This window comes from Struthio camelus, chromosome 16, assembly GCF_040807025.1.
Source record: "Struthio camelus isolate bStrCam1 chromosome 16, bStrCam1.hap1, whole genome shotgun sequence".
NCBI lineage: Eukaryota > Metazoa > Chordata > Aves > Struthioniformes > Struthionidae > Struthio > Struthio camelus.
Window position 1 is genome coordinate 9422670 of NC_090957.1, and position 22881 is coordinate 9445550.

Genomic DNA, 22881 nt, shown 5'->3' on the forward strand with positions numbered 1-22881 from the left:
GTAAGAGAGCCTGGACTCAACTCTGACATGTCACAGGAAGGAGATGGGCAGTGGACCCCAATGGGCGCCACATCTTTTCTGACTTTCACAGTGGTCTTACAAAGGGAGTTTGTGGATCCTGAAGAAAGAAGGAAGAATTTGAACTTTGAGGGCTTGATAGAAATCTGGAAGCAGAAGCAATTGTGTGGGGAGTGGTGAGAGCAGCCAAAGAAACTGGTTAAGCAGGGTGACCGCTGGGAAGGGACCAGGCTGAGTGTCATTGAATCAGGGTGGGATGAGGTGGTAAGATGGAAACTACCCAGAAAGTAAGAATAATCTGACTGTGGAAAGGTGAAAAGTGAGCAGCTCTACTACAGCGCAAGAGGGACAAAGAGCTTTTTCGGAAGACTCAGGAGGGGAAGTGCAACAGTTTAGAGGTCTTGCAGATTGACACTGGCGCAATAGGTGGAACAAATGAGTAGCTGAACAGAAAGGATATGGACTCACCACGCAGCGGCACCCGAAGTGTTCCTAGGAATCATGAATCTGTCTTCCCTAGGAAGGAGGGTAAAGGCCCGAGGAATGAGATGGCTGTGAATAAGCTATACAATTTTCTGTCCGATGGACTTGCAACATTACCTACAACTAAGATTTAAAACTGCTCTGGCCAGACACCCATCTGTCCTCAAATGCCCAGACTAGCCGGCATGGGGCAGTTAGAGAAAAGCCAAGAACACTAGGACCAGGCTCTTAGAGCTCCCTGATGACTTAATGCTGAAGTTGTTCCTAAAGCTACTTGCAAACTGGTTTTCAGTTTAAGTTCATGGCAAATTGAGCCTGCCCACATGCTTGGTGGAAGAGTTTGTATGTTTGTATGTTTGTTGCCTGGGCTTGGCCTCTGCACAGATCCTCCTTGGTGAGAACCTGGTCCTGCTCAGACCTCCAGCCCCGACTGTGTGGGAGGCCAGAGTCTGGACTCATCACTGTGGTCTTCCTGTGGTGACTGTTCTCACTCTTACCAGCTCAGGCCTTAAGCAACCTGGTTACCCTCTTTTGTGGAGGTAGGGTTATTTATTACCAAAGTGGCTGACTTGTATGTGCCAGGGTAATCATGTTCTTACAGCTTCCCTTGAGCTGATCTCAGCAACACTTGACCAAAGCATGTTATGATTTCCCAGTGCAGGAGGATGGGCCATATATTTTGCAAGAACCTCTTAGGCTGAGCCAATCTTTTGCTCTTGCAGGTCCCAGGGTTTTTCTCCTGTTTGAGGTATCCAGTTTCACTGAAGGCATTAGTCCCTCAGAATGCACATCTGGCAAAAAGGTCATGATTTGCAGTCAGAGGATGAGGGAGCTGTTTTCTATGCAATCTGTGGAATAGCTACTCCTTTAGGCTTTGACTTCTGTAGCAATTTGATCACCCAAAGGCACTGACAGTGTTCTCTGTTAAGATTTTTTGCCAGCAAAGCTTCCAGATCTGCAGTTTTAGAAATGTGTTTTCTCAACAAATTTTAACATCCTTCGTTCACTGCTAGGATACTTGAAAATACTTCATCATCATCATCAGGGGATATGATGTCTGTTTCTTTCTAAGAATGGATCAGAAATGTTCTTTCATATCTTAAATGCCACTTCTGCTTTCCGTTAGCCGTTATTGGGAAAGTGATAACCAGATACCTTTCTTTGAATTAAATTTTCTCCATATACTAAATAATTCTATGTCTTCCTCAGCCCTAGAAGTCTTGGATATATGTCTGGCTTTGTGTGCAACCTGCAAAACCATCCACATTACTTCCCTGGAACTGAAAAGTCAGGAGCTGATTTCGTCTGTAGTATCTTAAAAGTTACAGTATGAATGGCCAGAAAATACCTGCAGAGTTTTTATTCTTTTCCTTCCAATATCTTAGCTTGTTGAGATCAGCCAACATACTGCAAACTGGATTTTCTAACTGAGCACGCTATGGTATTCCTTGTGTTCCCCTTCTCTTTCCTTTTCCTATGAAGAGTGTCCTGCAGCCCTTCGATTCCAGGAGAAGTGGCTTCAGGTATCACAAAATGCCAAGTATCACAAGACAGGTGGTCACAGATCATGACATTTCTGAGTGGGCAGGCATTTTACCTTCTGAGTGTCTAATTCTTGTTTTAAAATGTGGGGGTGTGAAAGCTATGCTATCCATAGCAACTGCTATCCATAGCTCCCTGTTTATAGCTCCATTGGCACAGACTAGCTCCTCCTTCTGTGCAATGCCAGACTTGGATCTCTGGCTCCTCTGGGTGCTACTCTACCTCAGAATGCCTGTGGACACAATAGGGTAATATAAACAAGAAATGTATAAATATTTACCTGTATATTATAATAACAACTTTATTCTTGTATTATAATAATAATGATTTTATTTTTGTTCACAGTTAGGCGAACACAGGATTTTCATTAAAAATATTTACTTTTAACAGTGCATCAGACTTTCCGTCAAACAATATGGCGCAATATTACTAGAAAAAAGAGATATTTTGTTACATTCTGAATGATATTAAAAAAACCTTCCTTGCGTCAGTAGACAAAAGGCACAGACTCTCAGAACCTGACCTATTGCACAAAATATTTAGTAAATACCAAAGACTGGTTTCAGGATGAGTCCTCTTCTTAGTGGATTATAAATTTCAGAACTGTTGAGACTGTTGGCTTGTCTCAGTCTGTTTGACTCCAGGAGAACTTGCTGCACTTGCAAACACTTTCTTGTTGGGTCGTAGCCTCCTCTTTTTCTTAATCTGCTGCATCTCAGCTTTGTTAGCATGCTTTGGTTCTTGCGTTCACCTGCCCCTTTTCCTGTGGATGCTCCCTGATGGCTACACGAAGCAATTTTCTTTGTGATTAGCCCCCAAGACCTGTGCATGGAGCACTGGGACATCCTGGCCCATGGGCTGATGCAGTTGGTGGCTCTTCCACGCTTCAGCATCCACACAGACACACAGCATATGGGTTTTCTTGCATTGCTCAGCCTCTGGTAGCAAGGTCAGCCTTGAATAACTGAATCAACTCATGGCAAATATATCCCTTGCTCTAGGTGGACAGTAATCTCCATGTGCAGATTCACTCTAAGGAAGATGTGGGTGCCACACACACAGACTCCATCCTTGCCTTTGTGCTCCACTCCGCTTCTTGCATTCCTCCTCCACCTTTGCAAAACGTGGTAGCTGTGAAAGTCACCAGGAAGGCTGTGCTGATCACAGCCCTTTCAGTGCACCTGAACAGAGCTCGAGGTGAAGCTACTGGGTTCCAGCATGTGGGGGTATGGGGCCAGCTGGTACATCCCAAATGGCTCAGCTTTCTGCTGGAGGTCCAGCATATTAGGAAGCCCACAGCTTGACAAGTCCCACTCCTGGAGCTGGCCCTGAGGCATGCAGCCAAGCCTAGTCCTTGAGCAGTCAGGATTGTCACTGAGGCCATCTCCCCTCACATGCAGATGGTAGCTTCATGTCACCAAAGGCCCTTGCAGAGAGGCCTTTGTGGCCACACCTGCCCAGTCTGCCCAGATGTGCAGCTCCCTCCCTCCATCCGGGCAGAGAGGCAGCTATGCTGGGAAGACTCTTCTGACCCTGCTTGATGGCACAGCTCAGGATTTGAAATCCCCCCTCCTCCATGCATACTATTTTAAGCTGAGTGCAGTCGGTGCCGTAGCGAGACGATTGATGGGATGCACGCTGCCCCATGGGCAGCTCCTGACATGCTCCTATATGCTGCTTCTTCCCTCAGAGGCACCCATATTCCTTCCAGCCCTACTTAGTGCTCCTCTCCCTGTTCACCTCCCACCCAATCTACCTTCTCTCTCATCTTCGGTTCCCAGCACGAGCATCCTTCCTGCCTTGCTCCCCCATTGCTCATTGATGTTCATGCCTGTCCTTCCAAATTCAAAGCTTAGATGTCATGAGATGGGGATCAGCTGAGGGCAGGTGGGTGTCTGATCTTCACCCATCACTTTGGGCTCCCTTATAGGTACCAGAGGTCCAGGCAATAAAGCAGAGGAAGCAAAGCCCTCGTTGTTCATCCAACAATGTGTGTCCAGAGTAGGTAGAGGAATTATACCTAAACCCCATTGGTAGCATGGGCTCTATCCTCATCGGCTCCAGTGGGAGAGAGGCCCAGGGCTCTGGTGGAGACATCACCTTGCAGGGACATGTCCTTTCCCAGCGGGTAAATGCAGCTGTCCAGGAGTATGGGGTCTGGTGGAGTGATTGAGAGGAGACATGCTGCTCACTGCTTTCAGTTTTGTCCAGAGATGGGCAGGTTTCCACAGGCAGAGGGAAAACAACCTTTTCTCAGACACATCTGCTAAGCCATGTTTCCCAGCTAAATGACAGGTTAAAAATTGTTTTCAAAATCTTGTAGCGAAACATATTTTTTCAGCTCTGTTCTGGGACTAGCTGATCCATTTTAGCTGCAGCTTACACGAAACAGCCTGAGACAGCAAGCAAGTAGAATTTCAGCCCCTAAGGGTAACCTTTTAATTGACTATAATGGGGCCAACAATGGGATACATCTAGAGTAGAGAGAAATAAACAGTTTAGCACTGATGAGTACTAGCAGGGAGATGGACTTTAGCATAGGACACAGAAGAAAGAAACAAACCACAAGACTGATTCCAGAGGACAAGATAAGGAAGTAGAAGAGCCAGACAACTATACAAGAAAGAAGTAACCACAAAGACTGCTTCCAAGGAACAAGATAAGGGAGTAAAAGAACCATCCCCAACTATGCAGAAGTGAGATAAGAAGTAAAGAAACACACCTGGAAACTACGGAAAGCACCAATTGGGAGCTGGAAGACTCCAAACTCTAATATTATAATTGGTTCAGAACTATGGGGTGGATACTAAACTGAAAGGGTATAATTACCCAGGGATCTGTTCAAACGAGGTCGAGGTCCCTCTTTGCAGGCACCCAGCTCGAGCTGTAATTACTGCACGTGTGCCATTGCAATTTATATCCCTCTAATTTGGCTTGGAACTTCTGTCTCAGTGGGAATCTACGGTCACACCCTGTTATGGTGGCCAGCGAGCCTAATTTTCCATATCGCTAGTTGCCAGTAGTCATAATGAATAGTGATTAAATACCTTATAAAAAGAGGGAGCTAAACTACCTGGATGTAATCTCTGACCTCCTCACACCTCATTCATTACAGATTTTTTTAATCTGATTCAGTATAACAGCATGCGCAGATGGGAAAATTTTGTGGGGGTTTTGCCAGCTTAGAAAAGGAAACAAGAACATGTTACCACTGCTATAATTTTGCCTGTTGTCATCACAAATAATTATAATAGAGGCAAAGATGGACATTTCTTATAAAAATATTTATTTCTCAAAATATGAATTAAATATTACATCAAAAATACAATGAATTAAATACAAAAATTATAAATTGAACAAGAAGCTTCATTAAAAAAATATATCTATGCAATACTATTCATAGTTGGCTGGAGTAGAGTTATTTGACCTGCTCTCTCCCCTATAAAATATTAAATAGATAAATACCAAAATATTAAAATCAGTTTTTGGAACATTTTCAGTTTCTTAACTAGCTTTAAATGATTCTGAAGCATTTCTGATTTAATCCTTTGCTGGCAACAGCTTGCTTGTCCTAGTAGCAGTGGGGACCGAGCACAGCACAGCCATTGCAGTCTGTACCCCTGCTTCAGTTCAGTTCCAGCTCTCTCATGTACTCCTGGACCCACTTGCTCTCGGGGTTGGCACAGACTTCACGGCCTTTCCTTGTGATAAACCTGTGGAGTGCAAAGAAAGAGGTTTACTATGGGTGATCACCGTGTGGAGGAAAGCCATGCCCCAACCTTGGCCTACCCTGAGGAACAATGGGATTTGGGGAATGGACCCCCATTGCTGCCTTTCATCCAGGCAGCCACTAGCTAGCCTGCAAAGCCTAGGCCATGGGGCAGGACTGGTGTGCATCCCAGTGCATGCTGCATCCATGGAGCATCACCTCATACCTCTTGCTGCATTCCTCCTATCCACCTATCCACCTGGGCTTTCCAGTCCCTCTCTCCCTCCCCAGTCCTTTGTCTCCCTCTGAAATCTCAGACCACTATTGACAGCAAGTCTTGCCTTCTCCAGCTCTGTAAACATGAGGGAATATCATTTGCCCAAAGGGAGAGCCCATCACCCTGCTGTAGCTGCTGCGGAGGGCACTTACACAACGGCTGACTGGGAGCACAAGCTGTTGGTCTCATAGTAGTCCATCACGAAGCTGCGGGGCAGCTGCCGGGAGATGTAGGTGAAACAGCAGGAGGTTGGTGTGTCGGCACCAACTGCAAAGGGCAAAGATAGTCATGAGCAGTGGCAAGGGTCAGGGGGCCAGGGAAGGAAGCTGGGACCTTATTCCCTGCAGGTGTGAGGAAAAGGGAGGACATGGAAGAATAGAAAAGGGGAGGTCCTTTTTTCTTCCTCTTTTGATTCTGTCTCTTTTATTTTCACCCTGAGCTATGATTTCCCGTGGCAGGGATCCCCCATGGCCAAGACCCTGGGGGACCTGCTAGAGTGTGATCTAACACAGGAAAGAACCCAAGAGTGGATGGGCTGGCAGAAAGGACCCCATCCCAGCTGTGACATCTCCCCTTTCCCTAGCATAACCATTCAGAGAGATGGAGGAGAACCCAGACTTACTTGGAGCAGCGGAGGTCTGATAGCAGAAGGCTGCAATGAGAACAGCAAGGGCAGCCACAGAGATCTTCATGTTGGCTGTGAAGCAGTGGCAAGAGCAGAAGCAGGCGAGTGGAGCTTGCAAGTCTCTTTTCTGTCTGATGCTGAGACATTCTGCAACTCTCCAATTTATGGGGTGAGGAGAGCCGGGCAGTGGCTTGCGTAGGTGCAGTGGAATTTCCCCTAGAGAACAGGGCTGCTCTGATGGTGCAATCTCATGATGGAGCGAAGTAGCAATACCAGCCCCGGAAGCGTAAAGCTCTCCCCTCGATTCAGCACCTCCTCACTGACACAGGATATGAAACAATCACAATATCTATTTCTGCTTCTTTCATAAATATCCCTTAGTAAGAAGTTCCCCTGTGGAGGTTCCTGCATTTTTCAACAGGCCCATATTACCTAACCTGCAAAAAGCAGCTTGGAGGCAAGAGTGCATCCTTCCAAGTGCAGAGCTGTGCAAACAGGCTGAATAGCATAGCATGGATGAGACTGGCTTAGGGAAAAAGAGGCTGAGGTTTCCTCTGTCCAGGACTGTTTCCCTCCCACATCTGCACAGCTCATGCTGCCCAGTTAGCACAAGACAAGATAGGAGCCATCACCACTGGGATACATGATCTATATGTAGATCATGTAGTAGCTTCACATAGTACGAGAGGACTCAGTGCATGTCTTGCAACTGTGACAGCACTGCAGGTTCCAGCATAGGTAGTGCTGGGCAGGAGATCAGGGACCTAGAAGCTGAAGCACTTCTATTTCCTCAGCTTAAGCGAAGAGAGAGACGAAATGGGGAGTTAGCTCCTGGACATGCTTACCTTGCTCCAAGTCCTATAAGGAGTCCCTAAATGACCAACTTAGATTACACACTTAACTTTCAATGTCTGCTAATAGATGAGATAATGTCTATCATTGCTGGACATGGAGTTGGAGAGAGCTAAAAGGTGGGAGGAAGCTGCAATAGATTGAAGATGAGGCAGAAGGGGTCTGGAAGCAGAGTGAGGAAGAATAGACCAGTTTTGAAGAACAGGAACAGGTTAATTGCACTGAGGAGCAAAGAGACGTCACAGACAGAAGCTGGGGTGGCAGGGAAGAAAAGCAGTCTCAATAGAAGAGAAAAAAATGTAATGACTACGAATAAGGAGGAATAATGGTGTTACATGGGTGAAGGCAAGAACTCAGAGCTTCATGAGGCCTAGGCAGGGGAATGGGGACAACTCACTGGGAAGAAATCACCAGTCTATGCACGGACTGCCATGGAGGTCTATCAGACTCCTTTCCATCACCTGAGCAGGAAACTGAAGGCATGGAAGAGAAGAAAGGTGATGAAGCAGCTTGAAGATGGGTCCTCCAGGGAGGACTGGTGACTATCTGACCATAACAAGATGTTCCTCGGAAGACAGTTCTTCTCAACTGAGTGGTTCACCAGCTGGTCCACTGGCTCTCTGTGACTGAGACTGTCATGCTGGATCGAGACCTTCAGATCAGGAAAAGAGGGATGCAGGCTGAATGTAGTCTCTGCAAAAGAAGAAGAAAGGTAACAGAGACAAGAACATCATCAGGAAAAAGGAAATCAGAGTGGAGAAGGTAAGAACAAAGTTTGATGCGAGTGACAAGTCAGGTAGGAAATACTGCTAAGGTCTGTCTTTCATAGATAGCAAAATGCTGAATGTCATCAAGCAAAAACAAAGTCTTTCTACACTCATGCAGAGAAGCTGAACACCAAATGGAGGAGCCAGGGTGCCTTGCACAATCCATAAGACATGGAGATGGAGTGAGGAACATATATCTTACCATATTCTGGAACATATGGAACTGAAGCAGTGTGCGACAGGAACACAGGTAAAGGTGTCAAGGTTGTACTAAACCCATAGTGGGAACTGTGTGTAAAGTAGAATCAATGCACCTCAGCATCCTATTGGGATAATCTAACAAAAGAGCTCCTGAAGCAGCTGGGAATATTTGACAGCCCCCAGGTCAGAGGGAAAGCAGAGACCAATATCTTGAATGAGAGAGAGATACTGCCAGGAGCTGTGTCACCACCAGGTCCCCCAGCCAAGGTACTGACTGGAGAACAAATGCTGTTAATGGCGGGAGGCGCTAATGATGGCTGTAACAGCTTGTCAGCTTTCTTCAGACATTGCCTAAGCTAGTAAGAAATGCTGCTGTTAGGCTTGCTTTGATGAGGACACTACTGAAGAGCTGCTCTTAGCTTGCATGGACCATAGATCACTTGGCCCAAGTGATCACAGGACAATTGCAAGAAACTTAAATGGAAGACAGATAAAAATAGCTTATAATTTGCTATTTTGGAAATAGCTGGGGATAACACCAAAACCATGGGTGGACCATGAGAATGGTCCAAAGGGGAGCTAAGTTGGATTTACCCAAAACACAGAGGCAGTTGTCATCACTAGTGCTCAGGACAGAGCCCCTCAGGTGGAACGAGGTGTGGATGATGGCATGGGAAGGGGAGCCTGCCTCTGGAGAAGGGTCATGGCTTGTTCAAGCCAGGAATGAAGTCTGTGAGAGGGTAGAGCTTTGTCTATAAATACACTGAGGAGAAGTAGAAGAAGGAAAAGCAGCCCTGTGAAAGGTACTCTTGGCACAAGAGCAAGTTGCTTTAAGCCTTCCTGGAGGGATCTTAGGCTGGGAATCAGCAGATTTGTAACCACCAGAGCAGGGAAGTCCTGGGACAGGGAGTAACACAATAGAAAATTAGATTTAATGATTGTGCTGGTCTGAAGGAGTCATGCCTGGATGTCCTGGGTCCTTTCCAGACCTGTGTCCTTGGGCCCTGTATCTGGGAAATATCTCCATTTCATCATTTTCTGCCTCTCAATGATACCTTCACAGATGCTACATGAAAGTCTGCGGAAGGAATACAAAGCAAAACATTCCAACCGCACTGCCAGAACTTTGCACCCCAACCACAGAGCTGGGTACTGACTCACAACAACAAACGTTTCTATAAAAGGCTCCTGGCTATCGACTTGGGCAAGTTCTGTAAATAACCTGGTGTTTTCCAAATCTCACTCCGATGTCATATGATGTGCACAGCCCCTCCACCAGCTGGGGATCATAGAACGGGAGGCAGTTCAGTCATGCAGGCAGAGAGGGCAGCTCACCAGCAGCCATGGGTCTAGAGGGTGATGTGGTCCCAGACTTTCACAGGAGGAAGGTGGCTTATGGGAGAGGTCCCTGAGGTTGGGCATCCTTAAGATGCTCCCTTGAGAGGGGTTACCTGCTGGGAGCCTAGGTTGTGTGCCTGCCCTTCACCCTGGCTGGCCTGCAGCACTTTTCCTGTGGGAAGGGCAGATCTAACCCATGCAGCAAATATGGCTGTGGCCAAGCCAAGCATCACCTCCTTCCTGGCCAGGCTGTGGCAAAGCTGGTCCCCTCTCCAGGCTTCCCTTTGCAATCTTTCTGGGATGGTGATGCACAGAGTAGCACCCACACAGGCTCACCCATCAGTCCAGACCCCACTCCTTCTTCCACTTGATGGCATGCTCGTTCTTGAATAGCCTGGGATGATGTGAGGAGAGAGCCTGCCTCCAAAAGTATGGTGCCCAGCTGCACAGCAAGGTGAGATGTGGAAACCTGACATACAGTGCCATCAGCTGAACAACAGCTGGACCAGAAATCATCTCTGTGGCTGCCTCAGCTTACTTTGCTCTTCTGTCTGGTTGCTCAGGGAATACAACTTGGAGACATATGCAAGAGCGTGATTTGCCTGTGGGCTGCTCCCTGTGATTGTAACTTCAAACACTCTGGGGTCATGCCTTGAGATTTGCCACCTGTGGACATCTAGTCCTGTCCTGCTCCCAAGGCACATAATGTGTGTAGGGCAGGCAGAGAAAATGCCACTAACAATGCAGAAATGTTCTGATGAAAAACAGAGATCTCATTAAAATAGAAGAATTAATGGGAAATCTACACAGATTTTTTAATACTTTCAAGAAAAAAACCCACATTTTTTTCTGTTTCAGGCAGCTGAAAACCTCCATGCGTTTATACCCTTGTTGGCAAGCGGGTGCCAAAATATTTTGGACTGTTAGGGACCACTTTTTAATTAATTAAAAACAAAACCAAATACCCCTCAATTTGACTGAATCAGCTTAGGATGGGATTAGCCTAGCTTAGGAGCTGCGTGTGTGTCTGTATTACAGGATCAGGTTTGGGCCGAGACTTTGCTGCTGCTGAATGTCAAAAAACCCCTCAAAGTTAGGATGTTGGTAATCCAGAAGAATGTCATTTCAATAGAAATCTAACAAATGCTTTCACCTTCCCAGATCTTTGGAGGCTTTGTACAGAAGGAAGGTTATAGTCATAGCGGCAGTGCCCCGAGGCGTTACAATATGTGCCTAAAAATGTTTCCTTACCCATTCCACTGCAATCCAGGTTATAGTCATAGCAGCAGTGCCCTGAGGCATTATGTGCCTTAAAGTGTTTCCTTACCCATTCCACTGCAATCTACTCATAATGAAATGAGAAAGTAATTTTTTTCCTGTTTCTTCCCCCTTTTAGAAAGAAAGGCTGGGTGTCTCAATGAAGGACACTTAACCCATGAGGTGCTCTGAGGTGGGGAGATGGTCATGGAAGAGTGACCAAAGTGGGCTGGAACGCTGCAGGGAAAATGCACAGTGGTGCTGTGCTGTCAGGAGGGAGGTTTCTCACCTTGTGGCCAGTTTGAGGGCTAGGTGTTTCTGCACTGAGACCAGCCCATGACTTGCGCTTGCCCCCGCCATGGGCAGGCAGCGCTCAGAATAGGCAGAACAGACCGTCTGGCCAGGGCCTGTTAAAACAGTTCAGCTGATGTCTTGCTGCCAATTTACATCAATTTGCATGGAGGGATATATTAGAGCTTTTCCGTTGGCCCCTAAAAAATCCAGAAGAAAGTGCTAAGAAAAGCAAAAATGCCGCAAATAAAATCCGGTCAGGGCAAAAACAGGGAAATTCTAGGTTTGTCTAATGAAAGAGGAACCCTGGAAAAAAAAGCTGACATTGACACATTGACTGATGTAAGTCACTATTTATAGCAGGTTTTAATGTTGGGGAGCTGGGATCCTCTCAGAAGAGGAAGTGCTTAAAAATGTCCTGGGTTCAGAAACTACTTCTAACACATGATTACCTCTTTGGCTTCCACCTGCAACAATCTCCATCCTGCCCTGCTCAAAGCTTGTGTACTGACAACTTGCCATAAGTTTATGCAGAAAGCTTTTTTTCCCCCAGCATTCTTGACATTCCTGGGGAAATACTGGAATTTTCTTGATGATGTTGTGTCCCAGAGCCAGCTCCAATGGGTACCTGCCAGTGTGGGAAGGACTGGGAACCATCCGTCTGGACTGTACTGGGATTAGGGTGAGAGCATAGCTATTATGACAACTCTGCATGAGTGAGCACTGAACAATGTCAGCCCATTGCGCAAGAGAGCAGATTCATGTTTCTCAAAAATCATCTCACATCGGTAATCCTGGGCAGTGCTGGCCGTCCAGAATTATTTTACAGAGTGCTGTTAGCAACTAATAAGCAAATAGAGCTCATGAAAGCTTCTACCTTCTCCTAGGAAGGGTATTTCCTGAAAAAAATACTCTGGGGAAAATCACTATTTTCTAATGGCTTATGCCTCAATTTTTTTCTGGCCTTTCATTTGGCTTATTTTTGAAACAAAATAAGCAAAAGAGAATTAAATGTTCAATGTTTCCAACCAAATTAAATTGAAATAAAAGAACTCCTGGTTCCACTGCCTCTCTACCCTTGGGATGAAAAAGAAAGAAACATGCTAAAGAATTTCAACGAGAGGCATTGATAATTTTTGAGCCTTAGAGATGCGACAGCGGGGCAGGCCAGCCACAGCGGTTGGAATGCTCCTTGTGGGAGCTCTCCTCAGCTGCCAGATCTGTGGGACTGCGGCACCCCTGGCCTAGGGTTCCTCTGTCATCCCATGAGAGGTGGAAAGAATGGACAAATCCAAAGTGACTTACTACTGCTTAGTGTTTGCTCATCCCTTTTTGGATGACATGTTGCTGCTCTTCTCCCATCAGAGGGGCCAGTCAGGAGAGATGCCTCCCAGGAGGGTGGCTGGGATGATGGCTGGTTTTGCTGCAGTTTTTAACACGGGTTTTATGGCTTTTTGATTACCAGATGTGTTCCCAAGCTGGAAGTGGTGTGGACACCCCAAAAATGAGGATACAGTGCTGCCTGGTTGCTGAGGCTCTACCACAGCAGGCATGGGTCATAGGTGAGGTCTGAGGAGGGACTAGAGAAAATTTTCGGCCCAGTTCAGTGTGATTCATCTCCTATCACACATTCATCCTCATCTATCCTCCACCTGCTGCCCCCTCCCATGCTTCCAATGCACCCTCTGCTCCATCTCTGGCCCCACTAGGCAGTTTGCAGAACTGGGACCCTACAAATGCTGCTGAAGCAAAGTCTAGGAAATGTCAGCCATGACCTATTTTTGGTCCCCACTCAAGTCCTAAAAATGTCTGGGAAGAAAAGACAAAGGGTCTCTGCTGAGGCTATAGTCTCTGCCCTGCAGAGCGGCCTGCATCCCTCAGACCTTTGGTGAATCTACCAGCAAGAGCAAGGAAGGTCAGGCTGAAAATTCAGAGCTCTGCTATGATGAAAGTTAAAACCGATTTATCAATGAACTCACTTGTGCCTTGTGTGCTCATCACAATCAAGCAAAGAGGAAAAGAAGAAAGCCACAGATTGATTGCCTTCACTTTTGGAAATGCTCTCAAACCCCAGTTCTTTGGGCTGGGGATTTGGAAGCCAGAGGCTGCTCTGCACAGTAAGAGGGCTGCTCGCATGTGGGTCCTGCAGAGGGATAAGCCACCCTCTGGGGCAGTGTGTGGCCCCCAGAGCTCCATGTGTGTGGGAATGGACACGGAGGCTGACTACATCTTGCTGAGAGCTTTGCTGACAGGCTGAGTACCACAGCCTTCCCCGCAACCTGCACTTCAGAGGGCTGTGTGTTGAATGCCCAATGCTGCCTTGTGGTGTGAGGCCAGGTGTGAGGGCCCTTGGTCCCTGATCCACACTAGGGTGCACACCAGCATGGAGTAGCTAGTATTGGGTTTGCCTTTTAGTTTGTGCCAGGGCCAGAAATAAATAGGTCTCATCACCACAGCTGGGGGATTTCTCTAATGTATGGCTCTTGGACCTCCTGAAGACCCCCTGTCAATCAGCGCTGGATTGGCCCTGCTCCTTGCAGGGATGTCTCTGGCCGTGTTAGAGTTCGCCCCTATGCTGGCATGTGTAGGAAAGCCCTGTGGGAGGTGAGAGCCCATTCTGTGGGAAGGTGTGAACTTGCCAGTAGCAAGAAGGGACGAGATGGGGATTGTGCAAAAAGAAGAGGCAGTAAGCAGAGCTCGGATGTTTATTAGGGGCAAGTTTTATTTTGAACTTATTACAAGGCTATAAACCACTTCCTTTGTGTAGGGGCTGTTTGTAGGTCAGGGCACTCTGCAGGGTGTCTTTCTGAAGTGTGGGCCACATCCTGCTCTGGGCTGGGCCTGGGGTTGAGGACTCTGCCTTTCCAGATGTGCTGTTGCCCTTCAAAAGGACCATTGTCTGCAGTGAGGCACTGCCGTCCCCGAGGCCGGCACGGGCTCTGCCTGGCACTGGCATGCCCTGGAGGAGAGAGATAGGCTCCGGGAGCTCGGGCACCTGCTGGCCAGCATGCCATGACCTCGCAGCCTCCTCCCGCAGCATCCTGCATCCCTCTGCCTCAGCATCCTTCTCGTCTCACAGGGACCCTCAGAGGCCCAGACCCAGGAGGCACAGGTCTGTCCAGGGAGGTTTGGCAGTGGGAGCTGAGGGCAGCTGGGTTTCATCAGGGACTGGAACATCTCTCATATGAGGAGAGGCTGAGAGAGCTGGAACAACGTGAGAACAGAAGGAGAATGGTAACGACCCCTGGGGCCTCTGCTAGGCCTCCGCTCCAGGAGAAACCACAAACATCTCCCAGGCAGCCTATCCTGAAGAAGACTCAGTCTCTGTGATAACATCCTTCTGTAAAGTCTTCCTCTTTTAATAGTTTCAGTTTTCATTTGCAACTCTCCTCTGCACCCAAACAAATCTCAAGCCTCAGTCTGGGTGAGGCTAAAATGATAAAAGGCAGCTCTGTTCCAGGAATAATAAGGGAAGCTTGAAGAGTGATTGGTTTATAGCTGCTCAAATTGCAGAAGCTTTCTGATGGCAGAGGGCCCCAGGATTTAACAGACTGGAAAAAAACAGTGTACAGTGCCTGGAAACAGAAACTTGCCATGCACTGGGTGTTCTGAGCAGTGAGGGCAGCTTGCTCTTGGACCAGCATGGCAAAAGCATACAGTTCCTGTGACATTTGCAGCTGCGGACTCCAAGCCAGCATCCTCTGAAAGGGGATCAGTGCTGCACAGGCATGGCTTTAGGAGGGAGACATACTCGCCTCCACAGGAGGTTTCTTAGCACTCCTTGGGGAATGGCATCACAGCTGACATTTTTGAAAGTTTTTTGAATTGTTTTATGCTGCTGGCACAAGCAAGCAACATCAGTGGCAACAGCCCTCTTTATTAGTATATGACTGATCTTTTCCTTCAGCTGGATATTTTAGGGCTTCTAGATGGAGGACAGAGCTATGTTGTTCAGGTCATTTTCCATCACACCTTCCCATCACCCCTGCCTGCTCCGCATAGCAAGCGAGACTGGAACGCACAAACCGCCAGCCCTGTGGCTTGCTCGTTGTAGGCAGTAGGCTGGAGAGAAAAAGCTGTGAAGTTCACGTGATCAAAGCTATCTCTGGTTTGTGTTAGCCACAACGCTATCTTTCTGCAGCCACAACATCTATCCTCGGCAATGCAACAAGGAGGGGTACAAAGCCACAGTCTTCATTTGTCATCATGCTAGTACATGAGCTGCAAGCTAAGGGAACAGAAAACTCACACTTGTGGTCTCTACATAATTTATTTCCATGACAAAAAAACCATAATTTAGCTTTTCTCTGCAGCATTTCACACGAAAGCTGGAGCCACTTCTTGTTATGCCATGTACCCCTGTCTGGAGCTGCTCAGACTTACCCAGGGAAAGCAGAACCCTGCTGGCCCTGCCAGGGCTTGCTATGAATCTGGCAAAATCCAACACCTACGCTGATGCCTGTGTTAGGTGTTACAGCAGCTGCTGCCATTCTTTGCCTTTGGCCCTGAATAAAACACATCCTTAGCTATGCTGGTGATGCATCCACCCAGTGGCAAGTAAGCCTGCAGCCTGCCGTAGCCTATGGCACCAGTGCCCTGAATTATAATGCAGCATAGGATCAGGCAGTGAAGTAGGAGAGCAAAAGGGATCTAAGCCCTCCTCCCTGCAGGTGTAAGCATGCAGTGGACCAAATTATTACCTAGGTCAGGGGCCTCAGACATTCTTTGTAAGCAAACCGTACCTGCTCCTGCCAGAGAGGAGCTGATTCAGGTCCCAGGGAAGCTAAGCAGGGGATTTGTACCACTGGTGATGAAAATCTGGGTTCTTAGTGGTGCAGGAACCTATAAAGACAAGAAAAGGAAGGTGCAAGTGCTGCCAATCTGCTGGAGGGGAGCCCCTTCCCTGCCTGCTGCGAGATACTGCCCAAAAAGACTGACCATGGCCCAGGAGCCCACCCACAGGCCTGAGCCTCCTATCTGCAGTGAAGCGGGGACACCCACTCCAGGTGCACCCCCAGGTACCTGTTGATCATGGCCCTTCCATCAGGAAGCCCTGGACTACCTGCCTTCCCTGCAGAGCTACTGTTCTGCATTGCTGTCTGGGCCAAGAACATGGCAGGTCTGCCCTGAGCCACAGGATTGCTTTTTCACTGCTCCAGCACCAAGGACCTGTGAAGACTTGAAACAGTCCTATGCCAGGCAGATTCTCCACTACTCATTTCTCGCTTTTCAGCCAGAAAATCCATCTCAGCCTCAAGGAAACTTTGGGAGGGAAAGGTTCAGACTTGCAAAATGTTCCAGGTATGGTGAACTGTCTCTTCCAGCAAATTCATTGTTCCCCTGAAGAGGCTGAGGTCTGTGACAGCAGCTCCAATAGCATCATGAGGGACAAAGAAGGGCATCCAGACTGGAGGCCAGTGTAGTGACAACCCATGCCTTTGTGAGGTGCATGAATGGGGGCTGCACACCTGATTTTCTCCCCCAGCATTCACATTTGACCTCTGCCCACAAAGACTCTTCAAAGGAGGATGAGATCCTGCAATTCAATTGCTTTGCAGAGGCCTCCAGAGATCCTAGCTGTTAAGGTGTTTAGATGTAGTCAGCATGGATTTGCGAAAAGGAAATCATACTTGAGCAATCTGACAGCCTTCTTTGATGAGATGATTGGCTTGATGGATGAGGGGAAAGCATTGGACGTTGTTTATCTCGGCTTTAGCAAGGCTTTTGACTGTCTTCCGTAGTATTCTCAGAGACAATCTGATAAAGACTAGACAAGTGGTCAGTGAGGTGGACTGAAAATCGGCTGAACTGCTGGGCTCAGAGGGTTACGATCAGTGGCACAAAGTCCAGCTGCAGGCCAGTAGCTAGTGGTGCCCCCAGGGATAAATACTGGGGCCAATACTGTTTAACCTCTTCATCAGTGACCTGGATGAAGGGACAGAGTGCTTCCTCAGCATGTTTGCTGATGATACAAAACTGGGAGGAGTGGTTAATACACCAGAGGGCTGTGCTGCCATTCAGAGGGACCTCGACAGTCTGGAGAAATGGGTGGAGAGAAACCTCATAAAGTACAATAAACGGAAGTGTGAAGTCCTGCACCTAGGAAGGAATAACCCCTTGCATCAGTACAGGCTGAGGACCAACGAGCTGGAAAGCAGCTTTACAAGAAAGGACGTGGGAGTTCTGGTGAACACAAAGTTGAACATGGGCCAGCAATGCACCCTCGTGGCAAAGAAGGCCAACAGCATCCTGGGCTGCATTAGGCAGAGCATTGGCAGCAGGTGGACAGAGGTGATCCTTCCTCTCTACTTAGCACTGGTGAGGCTACTTCTGGAGTGCTGTGTCCAATTCCAGGTTCCCTAGTACAAGAGAGACATTAATTTACTGGATTGAGTCCAGCAAAAGGCCACAAAGATGATGAAGGGACTGGAACATCTCTCATATGAGGAGAGGCTGAGAGAGCTGGAACTGTTTAACCTGGAGAAAAGAAGGCCTGGGGGGACCTTAGCAATGTTTGTAAATATCCAAAGGGAGGGAGTAAAGAGGATGGGGCCAGACACTTTGAGGTACCCAGGGCCAGGACAATAGGCAATGGACACAAACTGAAATATAGGAATTCCTGCTTAAGCATAAGAAAAAACTTCTTTACTGTAAGGATGATCAAATACTGGAATAGGTTGACCAGAGAGGTTATTCTTGGAGACAGTCAAAACCTGACTGGATGTGGTCCTGGGCTGCCTGCTCTAGCTGACCTTGCTTTAAGCAGGGGGTTGGAGTAGACAATCTCCAGTGGTGCCTTCCAGCTTCAACAACTCTGTGATTCTGGATTAAGCCAGTCATGGTAGGATTGGTAGAGGCACAGTGCTTCAGGTAGCACAGATCCCACAGTCCTGCCACCGTTCAGCTCCTTGTACTGAAGTTTATCAAACCTCTGCATCCACCACATAACAGTACGAGTATGTCTCGGAGTCTGCCCTTTTTTTTTTTTTTCCCAGAATTGCATAACCTTAAGCAAACATTGCATCTTTTATATACAGACTTACAGGGAAAATCCCTCCTGTTGTTTAGATTAATATAGATGAATAGCTCTCTCCTCTCTGGCCATTCCACTTGCCGCATTTTGGTTTCCTTTTGATTTGATAAAATCAGAAATAAGCTGCTGAGTCAGAGCTCTACATACTTGGCTCAAATGTGAACCATATCCCTTTCTTTTTTCTTTCTTTTTTTTTTTTTTTTGCTCTTTCACTTTCATTTTCTGACATCATTTTGGAATTTCCAGTTGGGATTCTCCCTGCTGACTTCAGGACTCCCTATTAAAAGGGAGCTGAATCCAGATGCTGCAGTCCGAGCTGCATCTGCCGGATCTTCTGGACCAGCTCTGATTATCTTTGTCCAACAGGAAGATGAAGATCTCTGTAGCTCTTTTTACTGCTCTTCTCATTGCTGCCTCTTGCTCTCAGACCTTCTCTACCCCAGGTGAGTCCTGCCTCTTTCATTTGTGGAGGAAGAACTGATTAGAGCCTTCGTTACCACTTCTGCATTGAGCTCCCCTGGCAGTTAACTGGTGGTGCTTCAGCATTTGTTACACTCTCCACTCTGCACTGAGATCAACTACACTTACAAACCCCAGAATTAGGAAGTCGTCCATCCATCTGTAATCTGTCCACCTGTCCAGCCATCTGGAGCTCAAAATTCTTATGCTTATTCCTGGTTATAGTTTAGGGACTTCAGTCTCCTGTCCTGGGGCTGGGGGAGGTGGGAAGTGAAGGTCTGAGCAATGACTGAATGGGAATCTCTCGCAGTACCTGCCTTCCCTGATGACGCTGCTGCTCGCATTGGATCAGATGACCTCTGACATTCCTTCCAACCTTAATTAGTTTGCAATTCCTCACTCCTTCCCCTGCCAGCACTGCTCCTGGTACAAAGCCCAACTTGTGCTCATGTTGTCTCTCCCTGCCTCTTCCAGCGGGATCTGATCTCTCAAACTGCTGCTTCTCTTATACGACCCGCAAGCTCCCGAAGAGACTCATCTTGCGTTATTTCAGCACCAGCAGCAAGTGCTCCCGGCCGGGCATCATGTAAGTACCAACTCTGACTCCTGGGTGCAGAAAAAAGTGCCGGTGTGGGGACAGCTGCCTTGGGTATACTTGTATGAGTGACTGGCTGTGGTGCCCTGGGCTCTGCAGCATGGCTGTGGGTGAGGGGGGTCTGTAGGAACAGATTAAATGACATATCACCTGTGAGCAGGACATCTGGCAGCTCGGGGGAAAGGGATTGAATAGGGACTCCCAGGAGGACTTGTGCAGGGATTTTCTGCAGAACTTGAGAAAGCATTGTGGGAAGAGGGGTGGAAATGGGGAAATCTCAGCTAGGCACTGGTTTTAGCATGAGCTTAGGGCACAGGGGAGAACCTCCTGCAATGCCCTGAACCAAATGGCTCTCTTACGTTCCAGGTCTGAGGAGAGATCTAACATCTCTCATTCATGCTCCACAGGTTTATCACAAAGAAAGGCCACCAAGTCTGTGCCAATCCCAGTGACACCTGGGTTCTAAGTTATCTGCAAAACTTGAAGCAGAACTGAGAGAAGCAAGATGGTAACTGTAGCTGCTGTCATGAATGAGCCACGTTATCCCAAGCTCCTGTGATGGGGCAGGATGCTGGCGTGGAAGGAGCTGTGCAAGCCCATGTCATCTGTATGCAGCTCCAAGAGGACTGTAGGAGGGGGCCCACGAGAGACCCTGGGCTGAGGTATTGCTACTTGCCCTCTGCTTGCACAGGCCAGCCTGCACCCCAACTTGTCACTGCCCTGATGCCCCCACCTGAGGACTGAGAGGGTCAATGGGACTGCGCCTCTACTGTCAGTTTATTTTAAATTATGTAAGAAATAATACTACTGTATAGGCAGTGTTTTCTTCTGTGGGTAATGATGTTATTTATGGGAGGGTGGCAGGGAGGTTTATGGAAGGGTGGCTCCGATTCTCAGCACTGGGTGGTGAGGGGCCCTGGCTCTCCATGTGTGAAATCATCATTCTGGAGAATAAACAATTTGGATAAAACCTCTGTTTTTTTACCTTTATGTCCCTCTATGCACTATTCACCTGGCACAGAGACAGAACCTGACACAGAGCCAATCTACCCTATATGGCATGTAATAATAGGAAATGGTTTGAGGCAACACCATAAAATTTCCACACTGCAGACATAAAGATATCCTCAGGCATACATTCCCTGACATGTACCCACACAGCCCTGGCATCCTTTACAGAAGTACACACGCTCATACATATACATGGGCTTTATACATACATGGATGTGCTCCCTACACACCCCCATGCACATTCCATGTTCTCACCTGCTCTGCCAAGCCTCAGCGTGCTGCACCCCTGAGTTGGTCCCTTTCCCACACTGTGTGCGCAACAGGGGCAGTGAATAGCCACACTGTTCTAAGGACAAAGGGATAAAATCCCTTTGTTTGGGAGAATCTGTCTGATGAGTGCAAGCAGAAGGCAGGAACTGAGAAACGCTCCTCCTGTACTAGGGCTTCCCTGGGATCTGGCAGGTTCCCTGGGCACGTGAGCTGCCTGTCTCCCTTGAGCCAAGGGTGTTGGGAGGATGGAGCAGGACCAATTACCTCCCCAGAAACCTCTCCTTCTAACTATTTCTGCCAGCTTAGAAGCAGTAGTCACCCATACACACACCTTTGGTAACCCCAGAGCAGCTTTCCCTCCCACATATCTGTTCCTGTGAGATGTTGTTGCATCTGCGCTCACCAGCCCTGAGGTTCATTTGGGCCTGGCCAAACCAGGAAGTTGCAGCAGTGCTGCCTAATGAGAAGAGCAGGGTGACTGGCTCTGTTTCTGACCACTCCAATGGGGTGGTTGTTCCTCACTTTCTCCATCAGTAAAACGAAGGAAAGGGTTTAGCTGCGCTGCTGGGATGAAACAGCCACGAGCAAACTGCCTCTCTTGGCTGTCATTCCTGGGACACAGCTCTGCATGGCAGCATGAACGGGACCAAGCAGGTAACAATTGTTAAAGCACAACACTGGGCAGATCTTGCTGTCTAGCCAGTTTTCTTGCAATTACACCAGCACTACTCTGCTTCTGCACACTGAGAAGAAATGCCCCCAACAGCACTGCTACCCAGAGGCAACGTGACCTTGCAGCGTTCCTCTCTGCACACCATCCTCTCTGCTCCAGATGATATTTCTACATCTTAATGTAAACATTTTCTTTCTCTTAGTGTTTCACTTTTTCCTGTAGCTACAGACCAGACTTGGCAACCCTGACACTGGGAAAGCACCTTGCTGTCACCCATGACTTCTTTCTAGGCTTGTGTTTTCCCAGCCTGAAACATCAGCCACAGGAAGAGCTGGCTCCCGCCCTTGCTGGCAGGGTGACCCTGGCCCTGGATCCCAGACTTCCAGCATTCTTCAACTGGTGGCTCAGCCCTTCCCTTCCTGCTCCCCTTTGGCTAGGAATACAAAGGACATACTAGTCCATTTGGACTGAAAGGGAGGGCCCAGCTCCAGGACTGAGGCATTGAAACTGGAGGGACGGAGATGCTCACACTGTGACTGGGTTAACTGGTGATCTTATTTAGTGCTTCTGAATCCAGAAGTGGGTCCTTGAATTTTTCTGGCACAGCCTTTCCCTATCGCATCACCTTTCCTGTGCTGAGTTCTTCCCTTAGCTGTTAACATGGTAGCAGAGTGTGGAACCCAAGAAGATGTCCCCAAGGTAGCAACCCTGAGTTGTACATTATAGGATGAACCTCACCACAGACAACTTGTGTAGCATGCAGATTTTAATCAATAGCTTATGGAGTCTAAGTGCTTTTCCTATTGGGATCCATAATGAGCATTTACACTTGTGCCTTACAATCCTGTGTCAGGGGGGTCTCTCTGAAGGTGTAGGCGCCTGAAATAGCAGATGTGCCTGGGCTGATGGCTGTGCACATGAAGCAGGAAAGGGGTCTGCGACATGGGGAGTGGTGCTGAGTGTGGCTACAGGGAGGGGAGGGGATCCTGCACAGGGTTAGTCGGGCCTTTCACTGCCAGGCTTGTGACTGCATGTGCACACAGGAATGGCTGGGAACCACCATAGCCTGTCTGCACACGTGCAGGCAGAGAGGTGGCATGTCCCTCTTGAGCTCTACATCTATGTAGGGCTATCTCAGAGGGATGAAGCTGTTCCTTCTGCAGAAGGACAAGAGGCACTAACAAGACCCCACTGCCAGGCAGGCGAAGCAGGTAAAAGCAGGCGAAGCAGGACGTAAAAATGTATGCTCTATGAGCACTGCTCCCTCAAAAGAGAAGCACCAAACCCGTCAGCTTCGGGGACGAGGTGTAAGAGAGGCAGGTCGGGGCTCAGTCAGAAGGGCAGTGAGGAGATGAGGCTGTGACACAGGGCCCTGCAATATTGGCGCAAATACATAGCTTAGCCAGAGCAATAGGTGATCCACTACCACAAATGCAATGCAGGAGCGCCAATAAATAAGCTTCCCCCCCGGCTCCGAGAA

At 48.0% G+C, this 22881-nt stretch overlaps 2 protein-coding genes and 1 long non-coding RNA gene across 3 annotated transcripts; 2 read left to right on the forward strand and 1 right to left on the reverse strand.

Moving 5' to 3' along the window:
* Window positions 1-5308: 5308 nt before the first annotated feature.
* LOC104146236 (C-C motif chemokine 4 homolog) lies at window positions 5309-6852 on the reverse strand. The gene is made up of 3 exons (XM_009678188.2): window positions 6652-6852; window positions 6182-6296; window positions 5309-5756 (listed from the first exon to the last, which is right to left on the reverse strand). Exons 1-3 carry the CDS (start codon window positions 6719-6721, stop codon window positions 5669-5671), a joined length of 273 nt encoding a protein of 90 aa, XP_009676483.1. The 5' UTR covers window positions 6722-6852; the 3' UTR covers window positions 5309-5668.
* A 126-nt stretch (window positions 6853-6978) lies between these two features.
* Window positions 6979-13086, forward strand: LOC138061187 (uncharacterized). The gene is made up of 3 exons (XR_011134820.1): window positions 6979-8268; window positions 8392-8523; window positions 12826-13086. It is a non-coding gene; the product is annotated as an uncharacterized lncRNA (long non-coding RNA).
* A 5516-nt stretch (window positions 13087-18602) lies between these two features.
* LOC104146234 (C-C motif chemokine 3-like) lies at window positions 18603-20413 on the forward strand. Its single transcript, XM_009678185.2, has 3 exons — window positions 18603-18836; window positions 19327-19438; window positions 19855-20413. The coding sequence occupies exons 1-3, from the start codon at window positions 18764-18766 to the stop codon at window positions 19940-19942; spliced, it is 273 nt and encodes a 90-aa protein (XP_009676480.1). The 5' UTR covers window positions 18603-18763; the 3' UTR covers window positions 19943-20413.
* The last annotated feature ends 2468 nt before the right edge of the window (window positions 20414-22881 follow it).